General features: G+C 49.0%; 2 protein-coding genes across 17 annotated transcripts in view; one reads left to right on the forward strand and one right to left on the reverse strand.

Annotated features, from left to right (window-relative positions):
* SLC6A16 (solute carrier family 6 member 16) overlaps nt 1–21,289 on the forward strand; it is a 33,673-nt gene that overhangs the window by 5,551 nt on the left and 6,833 nt on the right. Inside the window, exons 2-5 of one of the 6 annotated variants that reach the window (XR_010837616.1) lie at nt 2,766–2,953; nt 8,756–8,875; nt 15,595–15,706; nt 16,259–17,539. Coding sequence is in view for 3 of the 6 variants with exons in the window: in XM_067018193.1 (XP_066874294.1) it covers nt 2,766–2,953; nt 8,756–8,829 (262 nt within the window). In the remaining 3 variants the exon portion in view is untranslated. Of the gene's footprint in view, nt 1–2,765; nt 2,954–8,755; nt 8,876–15,580; nt 15,707–16,258; nt 17,900–21,289 lie in introns of those variants that run through there. The other 5 variants (XR_010837615.1, XR_010837617.1, XM_067018193.1 and 2 more) reach the window with 5 other exon arrangements.
* TRPM4 (transient receptor potential cation channel subfamily M member 4) overlaps nt 14,810–21,289 on the reverse strand; it is a 38,695-nt gene continuing 32,215 nt past the window's right edge. For 5 of the 11 annotated variants that reach the window (XR_010837611.1, XR_010837614.1, XR_010837609.1 and 2 more), the window contains 8 exons: nt 20,497–20,629; nt 20,143–20,317; nt 19,765–19,942; nt 16,206–16,499; nt 15,897–16,029; nt 15,614–15,686; nt 15,416–15,521; nt 14,810–15,178 (listed from right to left, as the gene is read on the reverse strand). Coding sequence is in view for 5 of the 11 variants with exons in the window: in XM_059046100.2 (XP_058902083.1) it covers nt 15,174–15,178; nt 15,416–15,521; nt 15,614–15,686; nt 15,897–16,029; nt 16,306–16,499; nt 19,765–19,942; nt 20,143–20,317; nt 20,497–20,629 (997 nt within the window). In the remaining 6 variants the exon portion in view is untranslated. Of the gene's footprint in view, nt 15,179–15,415; nt 15,522–15,613; nt 15,687–15,896; nt 16,030–16,205; nt 16,500–16,907; nt 16,948–19,764; nt 19,943–20,142; nt 20,318–20,496; nt 20,630–21,289 lie in introns of all 11 variants that reach the window. The other 6 variants (XM_059046100.2, XM_067018180.1, XM_067018181.1 and 3 more) reach the window with 2 other exon arrangements.

Raw genomic sequence — 21,289 nt, forward strand, 5'->3', positions numbered from 1 at the left:
TGGCTGAATAATATTCCACTGTGAAATATATATATATGTATATATATATATATAAAAGTTAGGGTTAGGGATGTATCACATTTTCTTGATCTATTCATCTGCTGAAGGACATTTGCTTCCATATCTTGGCTATTGTGAATAATGCTGCAAGGAACACGAGTGAAAAGATATTTCTTCAAGATACTGACTTCATTTCCATTTTCTTTTTTTTTTTTTTTTTTTTTTTTTTTTTTTTGCGGTACGCGGGCCTCTCACTGTTGTGGCCTCTCCCGTTGCGGAGCACAGGCTCCGGACGCGCAGGCCTAGCGGCCATGGCTCACGGGCTTAGTTGCTCCGCGGCATTTGGGATCTTCCCGGACCGGGGCACGAACCCGTGTCTCCTGCATCGGCAGGCGGATTCTCAACCACTGCGCCACCAGGGAAGCCCTCAGTTTTGCTTTTTTAACAGCACTCCCATTCTCGGAAATTCTTATTTGTTTACATGTTTCCCGCTTTTGCAACTGGAATGTAAAATCTTTTTCATACAGTATCCCTAGGGTCTAGGGCAGTGTGGCGCACACAGCATTCAATAAATATTTACTGACTGGCATTTTTCCTGGTATCTTGAGTTCACAGATTTTCCTGCCCCAGGGCTTTGCATAGCCTCAGGGGCTGAGATGTTCCTATTCCATTTTTCACCTAGTAAATCATCCTTCAAGTCTCAGTTTTAGTGTTAACTTCCTCAGGGAACTCCTCTTGTAACAGAGAAGAACAAGCCTGACTCCATATTGGATCTGTTCCCTTAGTTCTAACCCTTGTGCTCAGACATGCTGGCTCTGCAGCTTTGTAAAAGAATGTTGCCAAAGCCTGAAATACACACGCTAGCCCTTTCTCGGGGCTCTGACCTTTAAATGTATAATGCTCTTCCATTCACATAAAGATAAAAAATTGGAAAACAGAAAATAAGTTGTCTTGTTGGAGGCTTATAGGAACACTGTGACCAGACCTACAGGTCACATAGGTATAAAAGAAGCCTGAATTTTAACTCCGGTAAGATTGTTCTTTTGGGCACTAGTCCAGCGTTTTCCTGGTATGCTGGCTTTCCAAATAAAGTTGCTACTCCTTGCCCCAGCAAGGATTTATTAGCCTGTTGTATGAGTATGAGCTTGGGCTCAGAAACACTCTCTCCAAATTAGGTCTCTGTGTTAAGGATTGAATAATTTCCCCAGATTGTAATGTATTCTTCCAGCACCTAGACATTTTCCTTTACATCTTTTTTTGCTCAGTCATAATGATCTAAGCCTAGGGACCGCTGGTGGCTCCCGAGACACTTTCAGGGGTTCATGAGGTGAAAATTATTTTCATAATACTATTAAGATGTTATTTGCCTTTTCACTCTCACTTTCTCTTGAGTATACAGTGATGTTTTCCAGAAGCTACAGCACATGAGCTATTTTGACAAACCCTGTGCAGAAGCAGATACGAGAATCCAATTGTCTTCTAGTAAAGCCAGGCGTTAAAGAGATCTGCAAAAATGTAAAATACTCTTCTCACTATTTTTGGTGTGGAAATTAGTTACTCAGAATGTTATGTTTACACAATGAGTTTTTGATGATAATACATATTTCAGAAATTTCTCAGTTTTAATATTGATAGATATAACTCACATAAACACAATCCACATAAATTGTTGTGGTCCTTTTTTTTTTTTTTGCGGTACGCGGGCCTCTCACTGTTGTGGCCTCTCCCGTTGCGGAGCACAGGCTCCGGACGCGCAGGCTCAGCGGCCACGGCCCACGGGCCCAGCCGCTCCGTGGCATGTGGCATGTGGCATCTTCCCGGACCGGGGCACAAACCCATGTCCCCTGCATCGGCAGGCGGACTCTCAACCGCTGCGCCACCAGGGAAGCCCTGTTTGTTTGTTTGTTTTTAACATCTTTATTGGAGTATAATTGCTTTACAATGGTCTGTCAGTTTCTGCTTTACAACAAAGTGAATCAGTTATACATATACATATGTTCCCATATCTCTTCCCTCTTGCGTCTCCCTCCCTCCCTCCCTATCCCACCCCTCTAGGTGGTCACAAACCACCGAGCTGATCTCCCTGTGCCATGCGGCTGCTTCCCACTAGCTATCCACCCTAAATTTGGTAGTGTATATATGTCCATGCCACTCTCTCACTTCGTCACAGCTTACCCTTCCCCTTCCCCATATCCTCAAGGCCATGCTCTAGTAGGTCTGTGTTTTATTCCCGTCCTACCCCTAGGCTCTTCATGACATTTTTTTTTCTTAGATTCCATGTATATGTGTTAGCATACGGTATTTGTTTTTCTCCTTCTGACTTACTTCACTCTGTATGACAGACTCCAGGTCCATCCACCTCACTACAAATAACTCAATTTCGTTTCTTTTTATGGCTGAGTAATATTCCATTGTATATATGTGCCACATCTTCTTTATCCATTCATCTGTTGATGGACACTTAGGTTGCTTCCATGTCCTGGCTATTGTAAATAGAGCTGCAATGAACATTTTGGTGCATGACTCTTTTTGAATTATGGTTTTCTCAGGGTATATGCCCAGTAGTGGGATTGCGGGGTCGTATGGTAGTTCTATTTGTAGTTTTTAAAGGAACCTCCATACTGTTCTCCATAGTGGCTGTGTCAATTTACATTCCCACCAACAGTGCACTCATCTTGGGCAACTCGCTTTCCTCTCCAGTCCTCAGTGTCCCTGGTTTGCAGTCTGTTCTCCAACACCTTTCCTTTCCTCTGCTTCCCCTTCAGGAGTGTCTCAAAGCTGATGAAGCTGACAGACAAGGGAGTGCTGCCTCAGGATGCCAAGCCCCCAAAAGACATCCCGCTCCTGCCTGCCCTGGACTACCTAGAATGGATCAACAGTCTCCCGAGATATCTCCGGCACCAAGTCATCCACCTCTCCCCATCCTGCAGCCTCAAGGCACAGAAGGAAAAAGGTGTGTTTGTGGGAGCAGGAGGGTACTTCTTAACGGCCCCAGAAGACACTGTGTCATGTATTTCCTAGGGTCCTTGGGGGCCACCTAAGCATCTTCTGAGATAGGTAACAGTTATAAGCACTTTTCCACCACTATTTCATATGTGCCAGGGCCTCTGCTATATTGCCACTTTACTTTTATTCTCATATCAACCCCAGGATCCCTGTTTATTAGAGGAGGAAACTGAGGCCTCAAGAGGTTAAGCTCACATAGCTTCTGAAACCAAGAAGGGCAAACACTCAGCACTCCCACCATCCACCAGCCACTCTGTGCCTCTTTCCTCTGCCCAGGACAGACATTGCTAATCGATCACTGAACCGTTTCCCCTCCCCCCACCCCCAATCCAGACCCACTACTACCTCAGAGCCCTTCTCCCCCACAGTTCATGGAGGGCCCCGGCCTGGCGTTTGCAGCCTTCTCCCAAGTCGTCTCATTGTTCCCTGGTGCCTCTTTCTGGCCCGTCCTCTTCTTCATGGCCCTGCTCATCATAGGGCTGAGCAAGTTGATGAAACTCTTGGAAGGCATTGTCTTTCCCCTCCAGAACTCTATCTCCATCTGCAGGAAGTATCTCGGGATGCTCTCAGATACTGTGGATTCTCACCCCGGTGACAGGCTTGCCCTAGGCCCCTCCTCACCAGGCCACCCCCAATCTCCTGGGCTCACTTTGACCCCGACCCAGCCCTCCACATAGACCTCCGTGTGGCCAAACCTGCCCCCGCCTTAGCGATCATCTTCTTGGGAGGCTCTCTGGGCAGCCTCATCTCCGCTAGTTGTGCCGGCAGCTGCATAATGTCCTTGTTTGACGCCTGCCTGGTCTCGCTGACCCTTGTGTTCACCGTGGTCTTCCAGAATGTGGCCCTGGCCTGGCTATATGGAGCTAGGAGGTCATGTCCAAATCCCGAGGTCTGCCCAGCCGGGGACCCCACCCCAGGTCTCTGAGGAGAGCTGTGGCGTGATCTGCTCCCTCGGTCCTTCCCACAGCAGGGGGGTCCCGCCGAGGGCACAGCAGTACAGGAGGGAGCGACCTGAGGGGAGCTGGGTGGTGACGGAACAAGCAGTCAGGGTCGAGGGGACGCATGTTCCCCCGCCATTGGCCACGCGGGACGGCCTGAAGGCAGAGAGGGCTGGGAGTGGTGCACCCCCCGTGGATGGGGGGATCCCCGTGGGCTGACTTGATGCAGGGCCCAACGTCAGGGAGGGCCTGGCGGGACTTCAGAGCCCCTAAATGTTGAGAACCTGTGAGAGAAGCAGAGGCCTGGAGGGCCCACCCTCCCAAGGGCTCCAGGCCCTGGCGGCCAGAGGAGGGCTCCCTCCCAGAAGTCCCCGTGCATCGTCCCCACCCCAGGTTCAGGGAAGAAACGTTCAGTGAGCTGGGCCACTCTCCACATTCCTGTGGGGCTACGTGACCTTGCCAGGGCTGCTGGCCCTCCTCGCCGTCTGCCTCGTGCAGCTCTATCAGGGGGCACACCTCTACGGCACGGCCTCGAAGAGCAGTGTGGTGAGGTTCCCCCGCCCCGGCCCACCACCCCCACCCCGGGGACCCCGTGGCAGAACGCACCCCACAGGACCCGGATTCCGGGCTCCTCCAGCATCATGTGGACTGAAACCCCACCACCACTGCCATTTCCTCCCCCCGTGCCCGCCCCCCCTCAGAGTCAGGAAGTAAAACGGCCCTACTGGCAAAACACCCTGAGCTGGTCCCCTTCCTGCCAATCCCAGTCCACCCACTTCACCCTGGTGGGGGTCCCTCCAGGACTACCCTGAAAATCTGCTGTCCAAAGAAGATGCCCTTGGTGTCCTCCAAGCCCTTACAGTGGCCTAAGCACCCCCCGGTGAAGTCCAACTTCACGTCCCAGGAGAGAACCAGTGACGCCTCATCGAGAGGGGTACGTCTGTCCTTACTCAGGGGCCGGAACCCAGGGCTCTGACAGTTCAGCCAGGGCTCGAGTACGAGCGAGAGCTCTTCCTGGTTCCGCCTGCCTCTCCTGGCCTCCCCGACACCGGCCTTGTCCCTGAGCGGCGTCAGCCTCCCCGCCTCGAGGTCCGCAGAAGAAATCCGTTAAGTGACTGTCGCTGCCGGCACGACCGAGGGCTCGAGTTCAGGCGGCCAGGGGATGAGGACAAAGTTTACGAGGAAAGAGTGAGGACGGGAGGGACACCAGGAGCCACTGCAAACAAGCGTCCATTTTATTGTTTATATGCACAGCTTTTACAACACGCAGATCCAGGGAGTCCAGGGAGTTAAAGCGCGCCAGGTTCTGTTTACGATTGGGTTAGTTTCTTTCTCGTGGGAACAGTCTGTCCTTCATCCTGCTAGCTTCTTGATAACAATACTTTTGCCTTCTCGGTTTGCACCCAAAGTTTCTATTATGACTGGGCATATTGTTCTTGACCTTGTGATAAACATTAGCAAAAAGGGGGCTTTCATCTGTCCAGAGTGGGCTTCACCTGCACCTGTCATGCACTGATCACCTCGGGGGAAGCGTGGGTGGAGAAGTCCCGAGAGCGTTGGCTCAGCCTTACTGAGGCCTCATGAACGCCTGCCTCGATTTGGGGAGCCTGTGCTCTACTGGTCATTCTCCTCCAGGCCGAGTACCCTCAACGGGCATGGCGAGCTCCACAAGTAACTAGCGACACCACCCATTTTTTCCAAGGCAGCAAATCTGTCCTATAACTGGTGGCATTAGTGACCATTTTGCTACAGAAATAGTTGGTTGTGCCACAAAGGAGGGGAAGGGGCCCGTGGAAAAGTTACCTAGCAACCGGTGACATCACTCATTTGAACTTGGAAGGAAAGGGACAGCCCGGGGAGCCCTTTCCTCCCCTGGAATAGTACCGCTTCCGGTAAGTGGAACGCCCTGCTCTGGGACTGGGGAACTCAGGAGAAGAAATCAACTCTACTGCTCACAGGGCTGGACCTAGTGTCCCCCTTTCTCCCTGTGAAGTGGGGGCGCCGTGCTGGCATGATGGAATGGGCATCCCAGCACTTTCCAGGACCCAAGTTCCCAGTTGTCATGGAGACAGACAGTGGTCTCTCCAAACCCTCACCTCCACCCCCAAACTGGATCAGTGGGGTAGCTAACTTTTCCGGGGCTGCCCTCTCAGAATGCAGCTGAGATGACAGTTCTGTGAGTTACTAAACGGGTCCGCTGGGACCCCCTGCACAGGCCATGGGCATAGTGTCCTTCCAGTGGGCAGCCCAGATGTCAGCCTCCTCCTGCACATACACCCTCATCCCTGGCAAACTGAGTATCCATCCCAGTTTCCCCCTGCCTTTGAGACCCCCCTCCATGTCCTGGAGCTGAGCCAGACTGGGGGGGAACTTTGCAGCAATCAGTATCACGCAATCTAGAAAGTGCGTTAACCCCTGAGGCTAACTTGGTAATTGGTGACCACGCTAAATCTATCCCATAACTCATCTCACTACTCCTACCAAGAGGGTAGCTCGCCTAGGACGTTTGGGTCCTCACTAGCTGGCTGTTAGGCTTTGTTCTTACTTGGGATAAGCTCCCTCACCCACTTGGGCCCTGGGAGGTAGATCACCTGGTTTCCGTGGGCTCAGGACCAGGGAATCGTGGAGGACTTGGACCTTATTAGGGTTCTCTGTGGGAATAGGTAACACCGCCCTGCCTGTCTGAATGTCAAGTGGAATTAAGGGAACTCAGGGGGTAGAGGACCAAGCCCCCTTCTAGAAGCCACACCCCTTAGTGACTTCCTGGGCAAAAACCCTTCTCTCCCGTTGCGTACTCCCAAAGCTCATGACCTTGAGAATCAATGCCATCACCACCCACTCTGGTTCCCAACCACTGCTCAAATCTTCGCCTGCTCTGTTTTAGTTACCGCCAATGTCTCTAAACATCTTCTATCACACTCCCCTATCAGTGGCAGCTTTTTGAAAAAATATCCCCAACCTATGTAGAAAATTTACATGTGAATTCCTGTCATTCTATCAATACAAACTTGATATCAGTAAAGTTTCATTTGTTTTGCTCATTGATTTTTAAGAAAATAGATGTAAGTAGAAATCCTAAATTTTTCTTCTTGCATTCCCAATGTAATGGCTTCTCCTTCCCAATTTGGAGAGCCCTGCAAAGGTCAGAGGCAGAGGCCCCCGGGCCCTTCCAGCCCCTGAGATTCACCTCGGGGCCTCCTGCCTCCTCCCTTGCTCTCCATGGGTCTCCCTGGAGCTGGAGGTAAGTGGAATGGGCCTGACCCACCTTCCACACTCACCGTCACCTCTGTGTCTCTCCTCCCCTCTCACAGTCACGGTGGGCAACCATGAACTGGTATTGCCAAGTGTCTGGTGGGGTAAGAGAAAGGCCAGTGTAGGCGATGAGTCCTGCACTTGCAGTGGTAGTTGTAAGGTTGCTTCCTGTGAGGTTGTGGGGTGAGAAGTCCTGGCATGGAGGACAACTTCCCAGGTGCTATGAGAAGCCCCGCGCCCTTGTTAATACCTGGACAATGTATTAACAGACAGGCCCTTGGCTGGTCTCCCTCTCCACCTCTCCTTTCATGAAGTGGATATTGCAGGAGGCTCAGAGAAGGGAAAGGACAGCCCTGCAGTCAAACACCCAGTCAGTGACAGGTGGAGAGAGAATCGAGGTTTTCTGGCTCCTAGTCTGGGATCCTTTCGTTTTTCATTTCCCCACCAGGCTAAAATGCTTCTTGACCCTTGCGGCTGGGGTACCAGCATGCAACCGACATTCCCCGGTCCGAGGTGCTCCCGCAAGCTTGGAGGGAGATTCGAGGACATGTGAGGTGGCCTCTGCGTATGGGGAGATTGGTGGTCTTGGTGAATGTTGGGTGGAAGCCTCCGGCCCCTCTGCAATGGTCTGCGGAGGAAGGGGTACCTCGGCTGGGACGGTCTTGCGGCGTGGGTGGGCGAGTTTTGTTCTCAACCGTGATTTAGATGACCATGACATTGGCTGGGGGAAGCCACATGAGGAGTTGTAGCAAGTAGTTGCAGCCAAGACAGGAGTCTGCAAACTTTTCCTACAAAGGGCCAGATGACGTGTTTGGCTTTTCAGGACGTGGTCTCTCCGGCATACAGTTGTCCCTCGGGATTGCTTCCAGGACCCCCCCACAGACACCAAAGTCTTCACACCCTCAAGCTCCTTATGTAAAATTATGTAGCATCTGCATATAACCTACACACATCCTCCTGTATACTTTAAATCATCTCTAGATTACTTAATACAATGTAAATGCTATGTAAAAGAGAGCCAGTGTGGCAAATTCAAGTTTTGCTTCCTGAGATTATTTTTCGAATATTTTCGCTGCACATTTGGTTGAATCCATGGATGTGGGACGGCCGGCTGTGTAACTGTAACTGTAAATCGGAAAGAAAGTTTGTACTTTCGTATCACTCGATTGCCATTTTATATAACAGGCCCTGTTTTACAAATAAATTTTGATTTACTAGAAACAGAAACAAAGGGAGCTGACTGTATTCTCTTTGTTGTTTGATTTTTACAACTCTTTAAAAATGTAAAAACCATGCTTAGCTCACGGGCCAGATTTACCCCCACACAACGCCCATAGCCTACCAACCCCTGATCTAGGGCCACGTGACGCCTACACGAGAATGCTGGTGACTAAAGCAGGATTTACTTTGAAGTCCCTAGTTGGCCCGCTTTGTGCCAGGCAGCCACCCAGAGGGTATAACCATCAGGCTGTCCAGCAGAAAGAAAGGCGGCCCAAGAGTGGTCGGGGGGCAGCATCCTAAATTTTCAAAATGGTCTATATAACTCCCCCACCCCTTAGGTCTCAAGAGGTTGATCATCCAGGAGGGAGCCAAGAAGAGACGAAGCCTCTCTGGGAACACCCCCATTCGGTGACCGAACTGCCTGCCTAAGCTGTGTGGACCAGGAGGAGAGGAAGAAGGTAAAGTCAGAAATCTTTCTGAGCTGATTTTCGTAGGAGATGGATCCAACAACCATTCATACCAGATACATGTGGATGGGAGGGAAAATAGTCCCACCCAATACCTTAACCTTGACTGCAATCTGTCTTCCAAGGTGGGCTCTGGGGTTGGCGTGGATGGACACCACCAGCTTTTAACTCAGCCCAACCAGCAGTGAACAAGGCCCAGTCACTTACAACGACCCCACTGAGCCAGCACCTTTGCTTCAGGCGGTAGAGGGGGCGGGGGGGTGGATAAAGTTTTCTCCGAAGGGGAAGCTGCTACTTTTCCACTGCAAAACTGAGATGACCCAAGGACCAGCCCAGCTGTGCCCTTGAACATACCATTTACATTTAACCATTTCAGACCTTACTAGTTGTCAAGTTCAAGTTGACCTACCCCAAAATGGAGGAGTCCAGCCAGGAAGTCACAAGGCCCAACAGCGCTTAATAGCAACTAATAGAGGCCTTTCCTGAAAGGGGTTGTAGGTAGTGGCTGCGTCGCCAGGTGGCGCTGTTGTACCGGGAAATGACTTCCGAGTACCTCCACAGCCATTAGGTCATTAAAGCTGTGATTTCCCGTTCTCCTGGGCCTCTACGTTGTTTCTGTAGTCGGCCTTGGAGAGGACCACACGTGCTACAGTCCCTGGATGGGAGAATCCCCGGACACTTATGGGACAATCACAGTATGAACACATAAAACATCAATACCAATTATATATCCAATAGGGGAAGCCACAACAGCACACCGAATTGGCCCAAATGCCCCTACCCTGCGAGGTCACTGCAGCTTCCCTGCCCCCATAATGAGCCTTATCAGTTGAATTCAGGTGCTTTTTCCTCCTCGAGGAACATGAATGAGTCAGGGACTACATACAGCATCAGCTTTACTGAAATTTCTACCTGGGGGATATACTGTCTCCAAAATCCACAAAGGCTGATCCTTGTTGGACATCCTTTGTAGCAGGGCCAACAGCTTGTCTTTTCTACGCTATGAAATGTCTGTCTGAGCCTAGACAGTCCTCAAGATGATGACTTGGATGGCAGCGTCTTCTCTTTCGTTTGCTCATGTGTTTGTTTAATGTTTGTTTATTTTGGTTGCGCTGGGTCTTAGTTGCGGCACACAGGATCTTCACTGCAGCATGTGGGATCTTTTAGTTGCAGCACACGGACTTCTTAGTGGAGGCAGGCATACGGGATCTAGTTCCCACCAGGGATCGAACCCGGGCGCCCTGCACTGGGAGCGTGGAGTCTTACCCACTGGACCACCAGGGAAGTCCCAGGGTCTTCGTTTTTGTCTTCATTCAAGATCCATCCATCCTTAGTTAACTGTGATTGGGTGGCAGGCGATGCAATACAAGCAGTGAAGGTCATTACTAAAAAGCCATTCCTTCCAAAGATGTGCAAATGGCCAAAAGCACATGAAAAGAAGTTCAATGTTATTAGTCATTAGGGAAATGCAAATCAAACTCACCATGAGACACCACTTCATACCCACCAGGATATCTATAACCAGAAAAAAAAAAAAGGAAAATAACAAGTGTTGGTGAAAAGATTGACATATAGATGTAGTGATCAGAATAGAGAGCTCAGAAATAGCCCCACACATGTATGGTCAATTGATTTTCAACAAAGGTGCCACGATAATTCAATGGAGAAAAAAGAGTCTTTTCAACCAATGATACAGAGCAATTAAATTACACATCTGCAAAAACAAATAAATAACCTTGACTATAAAATTACCCTATGTATAAAAATGAACTCAAAATAGATTGCAGAGAGTTCCCTAGTGTCCAGTTGTTAGGACCCCGAGGGCATGGGTTCAATCCCTGGCCAGGGAACTAAGATCCCACAAGCTACGTGACCCAGCCAAAAAAAAAAAAAAAAAAAAAAGATTACAGACCTAAATGTAAAGCCTAAAACTATAAAACTTCAAAGAGAAAATCTTTGTGACTTGGGTTAGTCAAAGATTTCTCAGATAGGACAAAAAAGCATCAAACATTAAAAGATGTTGATAAAATTTCATCCTTGATTTAAAAATTCTGCCCTCCAAAAGACACCATTGAGAAAGTGAAGGGGGGCTTCCCTGGCGGCGCAGTGGTTGAGAGTCCGCCTGCCGATGCAGGGGACGCGGCTTTAGTGAAGATATAAAGTGTGAAGCCACCAGTTAAACGCCTCCTCAATCATTAATAGCTTTTGTGCTTCAGGATTGCAGTGGAAGAGGGTATTCTCACCGGATAGAAGCTCACTGAGATGATATTGAGTTTGGGGCTAGGCGGATGTTTGTGTGGCCTCTTGAACATGATTTTGTTTGTGAATTAATTTGAATAAAGTGATTTTATTTCCCCCCCCAAAATTAAAAATAACAATGAAACACCACTCTACAAACCTCTTAGAATGGCTAATTAAAAATACTGATAATAGCAAGGGCTCGTGAGGATGCAGAGCAACTGAAATGCTCTCATAGCATTGCTGATGGGAATGTAAAATGTGCAACCACTTAGGAAGAGAGTTAAGCAGCCTCAGATAAAGTTCTACAGGGGACCTCCCTGGCAGTCCAGTGGTCAGGACTCGGCGCTTTCCCTTCTGGGGCCCGGGTTCAATCCCTGGTTGGGGAACTCAGATCCCGCTTAGTATACAACCCAGACACCTCAGTCTTAGGTATCTACCCAAGAGAAACGAAAACATATCCGATACGCACTTTTCTCTAATTCAGTCTAGGTTTGTGTATCAGCCCCTTGGCCTGTCTAAGTAGGCTTCACAGGAGCTACCAAATCCATTCCAGTTTTTGGCGGCAGCTTTGAGCAGCCGTTACAGCCGTCTGCTCTAGCCCCACTTGTCCCTTTAATGTAGCAGGGCCTCAGCCTTCACAAAGCACATGCGTTCTTGAGTCCTCACTCCACCCTGCTGCCTCCTTTTCTCTGAGGACCTGCAGCCTCTTATCTGGAGTTTTCTGGAGTTTTCGTTTTTGCATAAAATACCCTCTCTTTCAAATGACCTATTTGTTTAAGATTGTAGTGGCTTACATATTCTACTGACAGTCACTCCTTTCCCACATCTGAGACTGGAGCAGATCTCTTACGGGTTCTTTTGGATCACAGGCTACTGAATGCCAAAGCTGTTTCATGCCCTCAGCAACCCCTCCGGAGGACCCTAGAGTAGCAGATCATGGCTATGCTTCTCACTCTTCGTTAATGGACACCCAGTCACTTACTGGCCTTGCTGGTGACCTGCAAGAGGTCCTCCTCACTCCTAAAAGGAAATAATCTTCCACCTTTGTAATGGCCCAGTTAAACTCTGTGTGGCTTCCAAAAACACAGCACCAAGACAAGTGGAGACATTTGTGGTCACCAATTGTCATTTTAAGGGGCCAGGATTCCCACTGCACTAGGGCTGGGCAACAGAGAAGTGAAATAGGTTCACTGCGGGAAAATATACAAGTAAGAAAGATTTAAATATAAATGTTAGCAGTATTTTGTAATTCCTCAAGAGCCCCTAGCCGCCTCTTCGATTACAGGACTTTTGGTTTCCAAACTGATTTATGTGTGGAAATGAAGTGGAGGTTGTATCTCTCCATTATGATGACTCATGTCAGATTTCTACCTGCCAGACCTGGAGTTTTCCTGTTATACAGATATTTCAACAGAAATAAATTAATACAGGGGTCTCAGATATATTAAACGGGTCTCAGAAAACTGAGAAAGAAATATAAGGAAGCAGAGTTAGCACAGAAATAGTAAACAGCACGAAGCCAATATCACCCCCAGGACTGGAGAGAAAAATGGAAGAGAACAGTTATCAGAACCTAAACTCTTGGAGACGTGCCCCTAGGAGCTGAAACTCAGGCTAGAAAAAGGGGCTGCCTGGATGGAGCGGGTGTGACTGAGGGCATGAACGAAACTTGTTGTGGGAGTGCTGGGGCGGGGGAAGCTGAAAGCTGCAACCAGAGAAAGCAATGCTCTGGGGCTACGCTCATGAACGGGAAGCAGCAAGTCCCCTCTTCCTCCTCCAGTCACCTTTCTCCCTCTAGCGCCCCCTCTAGGCAGAGTCTAATAGGAACCCAGCTGGCAAAACAAATGTGGCTTGTGGAGTCCCAGCCCCAGCATCACAGAGCTGAGTATACAGAAGGGCAGATTTGGAGCTGAGAGACAACAGCTTAATAGAGCAGCATGCCCACTGAGTGAATTCCTAGGGCTTTGTAGCATTTACCATTTCTTATTTATTTATTTATTTTTGGTTGCATTGGGTCTTCGTTGTTGTGTGCGGGCTTTCTCTAGTTGTGGAGAGCGGGGGTTGCTCAGCAGTTGTGGCGCAGGGGCCCAGCTGCTCCGCAGCACGTGGGAGCCTCCCGGGCCAGGGCTCGAACCCGTGTCCCCCGCATTGGCAGGCAGACTCCCAACCACTGCGCCACCAGGGAAGTCTCTAACATTTCTAAGTGCCGCCAGCCGCGGCGGGTCCTCAAAGTGCAGCAACAATCGACGAGAGGGGGTAGGGAACTGAACGCACCAAGGTATGAGATCAGAAGGGCACAAGCAACTGACCAAGTTTAATAACAAAGCAGAGCCATCTCTATCCCCCTAAAGCAGGGAATTTGCTTAGTCACCATCTTATCGGCATCAGCTGGTTGATTGGCTTCTCGGCTTAGTCACGCCTTATCGGCATCAGCTGGTTGATTGGCTTCTCGGCTTCTCCCTCAAAGGCACCAATTTCCCCTCCAGGGTTGCTTTTCCTAGCTTTAGGGAACAACCAGGGACTCCCAGTAACTGAGCAGGTTCCTGGAGCGATTTGGCCAAAGGCCACCTCCTTTTTTACGTTCATACTGTAAAGTCCAGGATGCATACCAAGGAGAGTACAATCGGGCCCTGAGGCTTATGAGGGTCTTAATGGCGCCTTCCTCAGAGGGCAATGCTCGCCACATCTAAGTATAAATTAGTGCTTTACAAAGGCTCTGGATCCAGATGACCCAGATTCCTATTCAAACTTGGCCACTTTCTAGCTGTGAGACCTTGTGTGAGTCACTTAACTTTTATCTGTGCCTCAGTTTTCTTATCTGCAAATGGAGACATCAGTACCTACCTAATATATGGTTGTCATGAGAATTCCTTGATTTAGCGCCTGTGAAGGAGCGAGGCAGGCACACAGCACTCATGTTAGCTGTTGCTGCCACCATTGTCATTACCGTTATTACTACTACTTGGGTTAGTGAGAATTGATTCAGCATCTTCCAGAGAAATCTGGTTGCCACAAAATGCTTGGCAGTATTTCAAAGCTACTCTGCATCCAAAGTGGCAGACAGTTGGAATTCCTCCAATTTGGAAAAAGGATGTTTTGGTTTGCATTTATGGATGTGTTGGTTGGTGGTGGCTTTTTTGCTCTTTTACTAATAATTGCTGTCAGTTCAGCCTTGTCATTACCAGTTTAGTTTGTTATGGGTTGTTTAGTTAAACGGCATGTATAATGATGCATATTTGCCTCAATTCCGTGCGTGCGTGGCTGCAATTTTCCACTAATTAGACTTTTTAAAGACACATATGCAGTTTATCTACTCAAATTTGCATCATTTGTACCCCTATTGCCAAAGCAGATGTACACAGCACCCACCCACCCCCACTCCAGGAAATACTCTGCTTTTAATCTCTGAGTTCTTCTTTCATTGGTAGGCAGGAATGGGGCGGGGTACAGATGGTTGGGGTTCTTGTCCCACTAAAGTAAGAGTCATCAAAATAGTGCAGACAAGAGGTGCTGGGCCTGAGTCACACAGGAATAGTGGGGCTGAGAGGAAGAAACAGCCAGGGGATACCTGAAATAAAGCAGCAAACGAACCAAGGACCCCAAACACCCCCCCGGCTTCAGCCCCCATCCCCAAAGGATCTAGACACCCACCAGTTCCCCAAGAATCAAGCATACAGACGCTACTCCTCTCAAATGGCTTTATTTCCCCAGTGTGGGGAGCTGTGAGTGAGCTCTGGTCCCTGTACCTCAAGGACCTGCAGCCTTCTCCAGCCCAGCAGGCTGTGGTACAGCCTTGAGAGGCAACGCCTGGACTCCAGAGGCTCATGCTCCCAGAGTAGGGCTGGTTCTGGGAGGATCCAAGCCTGCTGCGGTTTGCACGGATGACACTCCCTGCAGTGGTCGTGACAGCGGCCGAGGTGGTAGTCCACGGGCAAGAGGTTCACCTCAAGGACAAGGTCACCAGGTGCAGGGGTCAAGGACCTGCTAGGCCTTACTCTGGGAGCAAAACTCCCTATGGCAGCTACTCTTTGAAGTCCACCAGCAAGGCTCAGTCTGGGGGAAGAGAGAAGAGGTGGTGGGCATAGAGACGAAGACAGAAAAAATAAGAGACTAGTAAAAAGAAAGATGTACAAAAAGCCCAATGGAGACCGAGAGTGAACCAGGAACTAACGAAAGCCAGTAAAAGAGAAAAACACTCAGAGATGGGGAAGAGAGACCCGGAAAGCAGGGACACAGACGTAGGTAGTGACAGACGCCAGAGATACACACAGGTACACCACACACACTGACCTTTAGGCCCAGCTGAGGCTGGGGGCGGCGGGCCCCCTGGGGGAAGTAATGCAGAGCGGCTCAGGGCCTCGGCTACCCAGCCCAGGACACGGCTACAGTACTGGACCTGGGGAGCAGGGAGGACATCAGGGCACCAGACTGGAACCCCACTGCCCCTGACCCCAGCCATGCTTTCCCAGCCTGGCCCGGGGTCCTCACCTCCTGTTCCAGTCCTTTCAGACGCTGCTCGTACTCGCGGATCTGTCTCAGCTGCTGCAATGCTGTGTCCACCCTGGGGATCCAGGGTTTCAGGTCGGTGCCAGCAGCCTACCAGCCCCGCCCACCTTCGAAGACCCGCCCTCAGTAGTTCAGCTTTCCTCCCTAGCATTCCAGGACCCTGTCCCCGCAGGCTCCGCCTCTAGCCTGGGCCTTTGCAGGACCTAAATCATGGGATCGGTTCCTGAAACCAAAAGCCCCACCCAGAGCCAGGCCCCGCCCTCACTTCTGCGATGTGCGCTTCAGACTTTCGGAGTCGCTCTCCCGCTTGTCCCGAGCTCGCTCCAGCAGGAAATTCTCCTTTTGCACTGACTCCCACGTCAACAGCCTCCGCTCCGCTTCCTTCGAGAGGCGGACCCCTGGACAGTGGGGTCAGGAGAGAGTCAAAGGGCTCGCCCATCCTCGGGCCACGCCTACTCCTAGACCCAGCTTCCCCACCCAAAACCGTGAGCTTCCCAGGCCACGCCCCCTCGCCGTTCTAGGCCTCCCACTAATATGCCAAGCCCAGCTCCCTGACAGACGAAGCCCCGCCCACTGGCGCTCCTGGGCGTCCTCCTCCAGCCTATACATGCTCTTCTTTCTCTCCAGGTTCCGCCCCCTAGGTTTCTCTCTTTTGGGCCAGGGCGGCCTCTCACGAAAATGCTCGACGACTGCGAAAGGTGGCAATTTGGTCCAGAGCCTGCGCAATCGACGGATGAGGGAGCACACGTGCGAGATGAAGATGAGAGGCGGGGCCAGTGCGGGCCGAGAGTGAAATTCCCGGATGAGGCTGTAGCGCTGCGCCTTCCAGTAGAGGTCGCTGTTGACCTGTACTTTGCCGAAGGTATAGCTGTGGGGACCAGAGATCAAGGGTCACTGGAGGTCAACTCCCCTTCAGGAAGAGAGGATGAAGATTAGCTGTCAGGCAATATCTGTTTGAAGCCCAAGGCAGCAGGCAGATGTCAGGATCGATAAAGTTGGAGGTTATTACAGGACGCAATTAGTAGCTGGGTTAGGAGTGTCCAGGGTCAGATGTCATAGGTCAAGTTGGGAAAGCTATCATGAATTAAGTAGAGATTGGAGTCAGGTTCAAAAGTCATCCTGGACACAAATAATAAGATAGGAAATGAAAATGGGGACATTACTATCAACCTTATAGAAATAAACAGGATTATAAGAGAATGCTATTAGTAATTGTACACCAAAAAATTAGATAACCTAGATGAAATGGACAAATTACTAGAAACACACAAATTACCTAAACTGACTCAAGAAGAAACAGGACAATCTCAAAAGACCTGTAACAAGTAAAGAGATTGAATCACTAATTAAAAATGTCCCAACAAAAAAAGCCCAGGACCAGATGGTTTGACTGGTGAATTCTACCAAACATTTTAAAAAGATTTAACACCAATCCTTCTCAAACTCTTCCAAAAAATTGAAGAGGAGAGAACACTTCCCAATTCATTCTATGAGGCCAGCATTACCATGATGATATCAAAGTCAGATAAAGATATCACGAGAAAACTACAGATCAATATCCTTTATGAATATACAAGCAAAAATCCTCAACAAAATACTAGAAACCTAATTCAACAGCATATTGAAAGAATTATAAGTGGGATATATGCAAGGAATGCAAGGGTGGTTCAACATACAAAAATCAATCAATGTAATAAACCACCCACCTTAACAGAACAAAGGAAAAAACCATGTGATCATCTCAGTTGACATGGAGATGCAGAAAAGGCATTTGACACAATCCAACACCCTTTCATGGTTAAAACAAACAAACAAAACAAAAACTCAGATAAGTAGAAATAGAAGGAAACTTCTTCAACATGATAAAAGGTACTTATGAAAAACCCACAGCTAACATCATACTCAACGAAAAAAGACTGAAAACTTTCCCCAAAGATCAAGAACAAGACAAGAATGCCCACTTTCGGGACTTCCCTAGTTGCCCAGTGGTAAAGAATTTGCCTGCCAATGCAGGGGACGTGGGTTCGATCCCTGGTCGGGGAACTAAGATCCCACGTGCTGCGGGGCAACTAAGCCCGCACACCACAACTACTGAGCTCCTGCACCTCATCGAGAGATCCTTCGTGCCGCAAACTACAGAGCCCACGTGCTCTGGAACCTGCGCACCACAACTAGAGAGAGAAAAACCTGCGCGCCACAGCTAGAGAGAGAAAAACCTGCGCGCCACAACAAAGAGCCCACATGCCGCAACTAAGACCCGATGCAGCCAAAAAAATAAAAATAAAGAAATATTAAAAAAAAAAAAAAGAATGCCCACTTTCACCACTTCTATTCATTATACTGGAAGTTCTAGCCACAGCAAGCAAGAAAAAGAACTAAAAGGCATCCACATTGGAAAGGAAGAAGTAAAACTGTCTCCGTTGACAGATGATATAGCCTACATATAGAAATAGAAATAGAAAATCCCAGGGGCTTCCCCTTCCCCGGTGGTCCAGTGGTTAAGAATCCATCTTGCAATGCAGGGGATGCCGGTTCGATCCCTGGTCAGGGAGCTAAGATCCCGCAAGCTGTGTGGCACAGACAAATAAATAAATAAATAAACTTTTAAGAATCAAAGGAGATCATCAAGAAAAGGAAAAGACGACCAACAGAATGGGAGAAAAATATTTGCAAATTATATATGTGATAGGAGTTTAATATCCAGAATAAAGAACTGCTACAACTCAACACTAAAATACAAACAACTCAATTTAAAAAACTGGCAAAGGGGGCTTCCCTGGTGGCGCAGTGGTTAAGAATCCACCTGCCAGTGCAGGGGACACGGGTTCAAGCCCTGGTCCAGGAAGATCCCACATGCCACAGAGCAACTAAGCCCGTGCGCCACAACTACTGAGCCTGTGCTCTAGAGCCTGCGAGCCACAACTACCGAGCCTGCGTGCTGCAACTACTGAAGCCCGCACTCCTAGATCCCATGCTCCACAACAAGAGAAGCCACCGCAATGAGGAGCCCGTGCACCACAACAAAGAGTAGCCCCCGCTCACCGCAACTAGAGAAAGCCTACATGCGGCAACGAAGACCCAACACAGCCAAAAATAAAAATAAATAAAATAAATTTATTTTAAAAAATGGGCAAAGGATTTGAACAGACATTTCTTTAAAGATGTGCAAATGGGCAATAAGCCCATGGTAAGATGCTCAATATCACCAGTCATTAGGAAAATACAAATCAAAATCACAATGAAATAACCAGTTCATGCCCACTAGGATGGCTAGAACCTCTTAATAAGGAAAATAACTGTTAGTAAGGATGCCGAAAGGCTAAACATAGAATTACCATATGACCCAGCATTCTATTCTAGAAATATACCCAAAAGAAATAAAAAACGGAGACTCAAACAGATTTGTGAACAGCAATGTTCATTGCAGCATTATCCACAATAGCCAAAAGATGGAACCAACCCAAGTTTCCATCATCAGATGAATGGATCAACAAAATGTCTTATATCAATACACCAGTATTATCAGCCATAAAAAGGAATGGAGAGGTGGTACATGCTGCAACATGAGTGCACAATGAAAACATTATGCCAGACACAAAAGGACAAATATTGTATGATTTCACTTACATGAATCACCTCCAAGAGGCAGGTTCATAGACACAGAAAGTAAATGAGAGGTTACCAGGAACTGGGCGGGGGAGGGGAAAAATGAGGGGTTACCCTTGCTTAATTGGTACACACTTTCTGTTTGGAGTGATGAAATGCTTTGGAAATAGATAGTGGTGATGGTTGTACATTATAAATGTAATTAATGTCACTGCATTGTACACTTAAAAATGGTGACAATGGCAAATTTTGTTATATATGTTCTGCCACAATAAAAAAAAATTGTTAACCTTCAGCCTGGGCTCAGAGAGCAGATCAGATTCCAAAGTCCAGTCAGGAGCAGACTCTGACTGGGTTTGGGGACAGGCCAGCATTAGATCTGAATCAGAGTTCAGAGACTGAAACTAGAATTGCTTAGACTGGGATCAAGAATCACGCCGGGGTCAAGGGTCATGCCGGGGTCAAGGGTCATGCTGGGTGAGGTCACCCAGAGGAGGTCAGATCATCAGAGAGCAGTGGGGACTCACCTGAACATCGCGATGAGCAAATTGACCAGCAGGATGTTGGCCACGAGCAGGAAGACGATGAGGAGGACCACCACCAGCCAGTTGGCATAAATAGAGACGCAGGAGCCTGCCTGGGTCCCTGAGGGGCGCGCCCATAAGCCCTTCTCCGATGAACAGTTGTCGGGCTTCATGAAGCCCACTGTGAAGGGAGATAGAGATGGAGACAGAGACCTAAGGAAGACAGAAATCCAGACGGGCATGGGAGAGCAGAGAGAGAGACTGAATCCCAGAAAGGGGGGAACAGAGACGCAAAGAGAAAGAGGAGGGGTCAGAGACCCAGAGATAGGGGAGAGAGGGGGCCTCAGAGGGAGGGTGTCAGGCCCTCTCATCCCTCCTTACCGTCTATGTCCTCCTGGGGTATCTGCCCAAAGATCTGCAGGTAGGGCCGGTAGAAGACCCGGCGCAGGATACTTGAGAGGTTACGGTCCTGGGGCCTAAGGAGCCCCTCCGTGGCCACCCCGTAGGCAACCAGCCACACGCCAAGGAAGAAGAGGAAGAAGAACATGTCCTTCATCTGCAGAAGAGGAAGAGGAGACCAATCTGGGGCCTGCCCTTCCCTACTCCGGCCACGCCCCTGCATCCAAAGCCCCGCCTCCTTCCCTGACATTGCGTCCCAGAGTCCACGACACCTTCCCTGGCTCCGCCCCTTCCCTCATCTGGCCCCGCCCACACCAGCCCTACCCCAGCCCTCACCATCTTGTTCACGATGACGATCTTGGGCCCCAGATGTCTGTTGACTGTGAAAATGTGCAGCAGCCTCAGCGTGAAGATCATGAAGTCGAGGCAGAGGACAGTACGGCCCAGGTCATACAGTTGTGCGGTCAGCCTGGGGTATGGGAGACGCGGCGGGGGGTCACTCAAGGGTTACAGGGTGCAAAGGAAAACCCCGAGTCTTCCCAACACCGGGCTGAAGGTGAGGATGTGGCCTCCCCAGGGCCAGACCTGGGGCCACCCCCCACCCCGATTCACCCGGGGTTTACTCAGATTTAAAACTTGGCACTCGTGACAGTGCCAAGCTGGGCCATGCAGGATGCTGGTACCCATTAAATAAGGGCTGCATGAACAACGGCCTTAGCAAAAAGCTGGGAGGTCCCTGTAACAATCAAGTTGTGAAAACTGCAGGAATATTTGTCCAGCCTATAAAAGGCAAAATATAGAGAGTTCCAGCAAACCAATAAGCAGAAGACAAACGACCTAACAGGAAATCGGATAAAGGATAACAGACAATTCACAGAGGAAGGTCAAATGGTGAATAACATCAGCAATCCGTATGGGGAAAATAAAAATTATATGTCTATCTTGCACCATGTACTTTAACTCTGAAGGGATTAAAAACCTAGAGTAAAAGGCAAAACATCAAAATCTTAATAAGAAAATAGAACATTTCTTCATAAGCTTGACATAAATGTCATATAAGAAAAAGAGTCTTATATACAAGGCACAAAATCATAATAAAGGAAAAGACTGAATATTTAACTATTTTGAA

The sequence above is a fragment of the Kogia breviceps genome, chromosome 18 (assembly GCF_026419965.1).
Source record: "Kogia breviceps isolate mKogBre1 chromosome 18, mKogBre1 haplotype 1, whole genome shotgun sequence".
Taxonomy (NCBI): Eukaryota; Metazoa; Chordata; class Mammalia; order Artiodactyla; family Physeteridae; genus Kogia; species Kogia breviceps.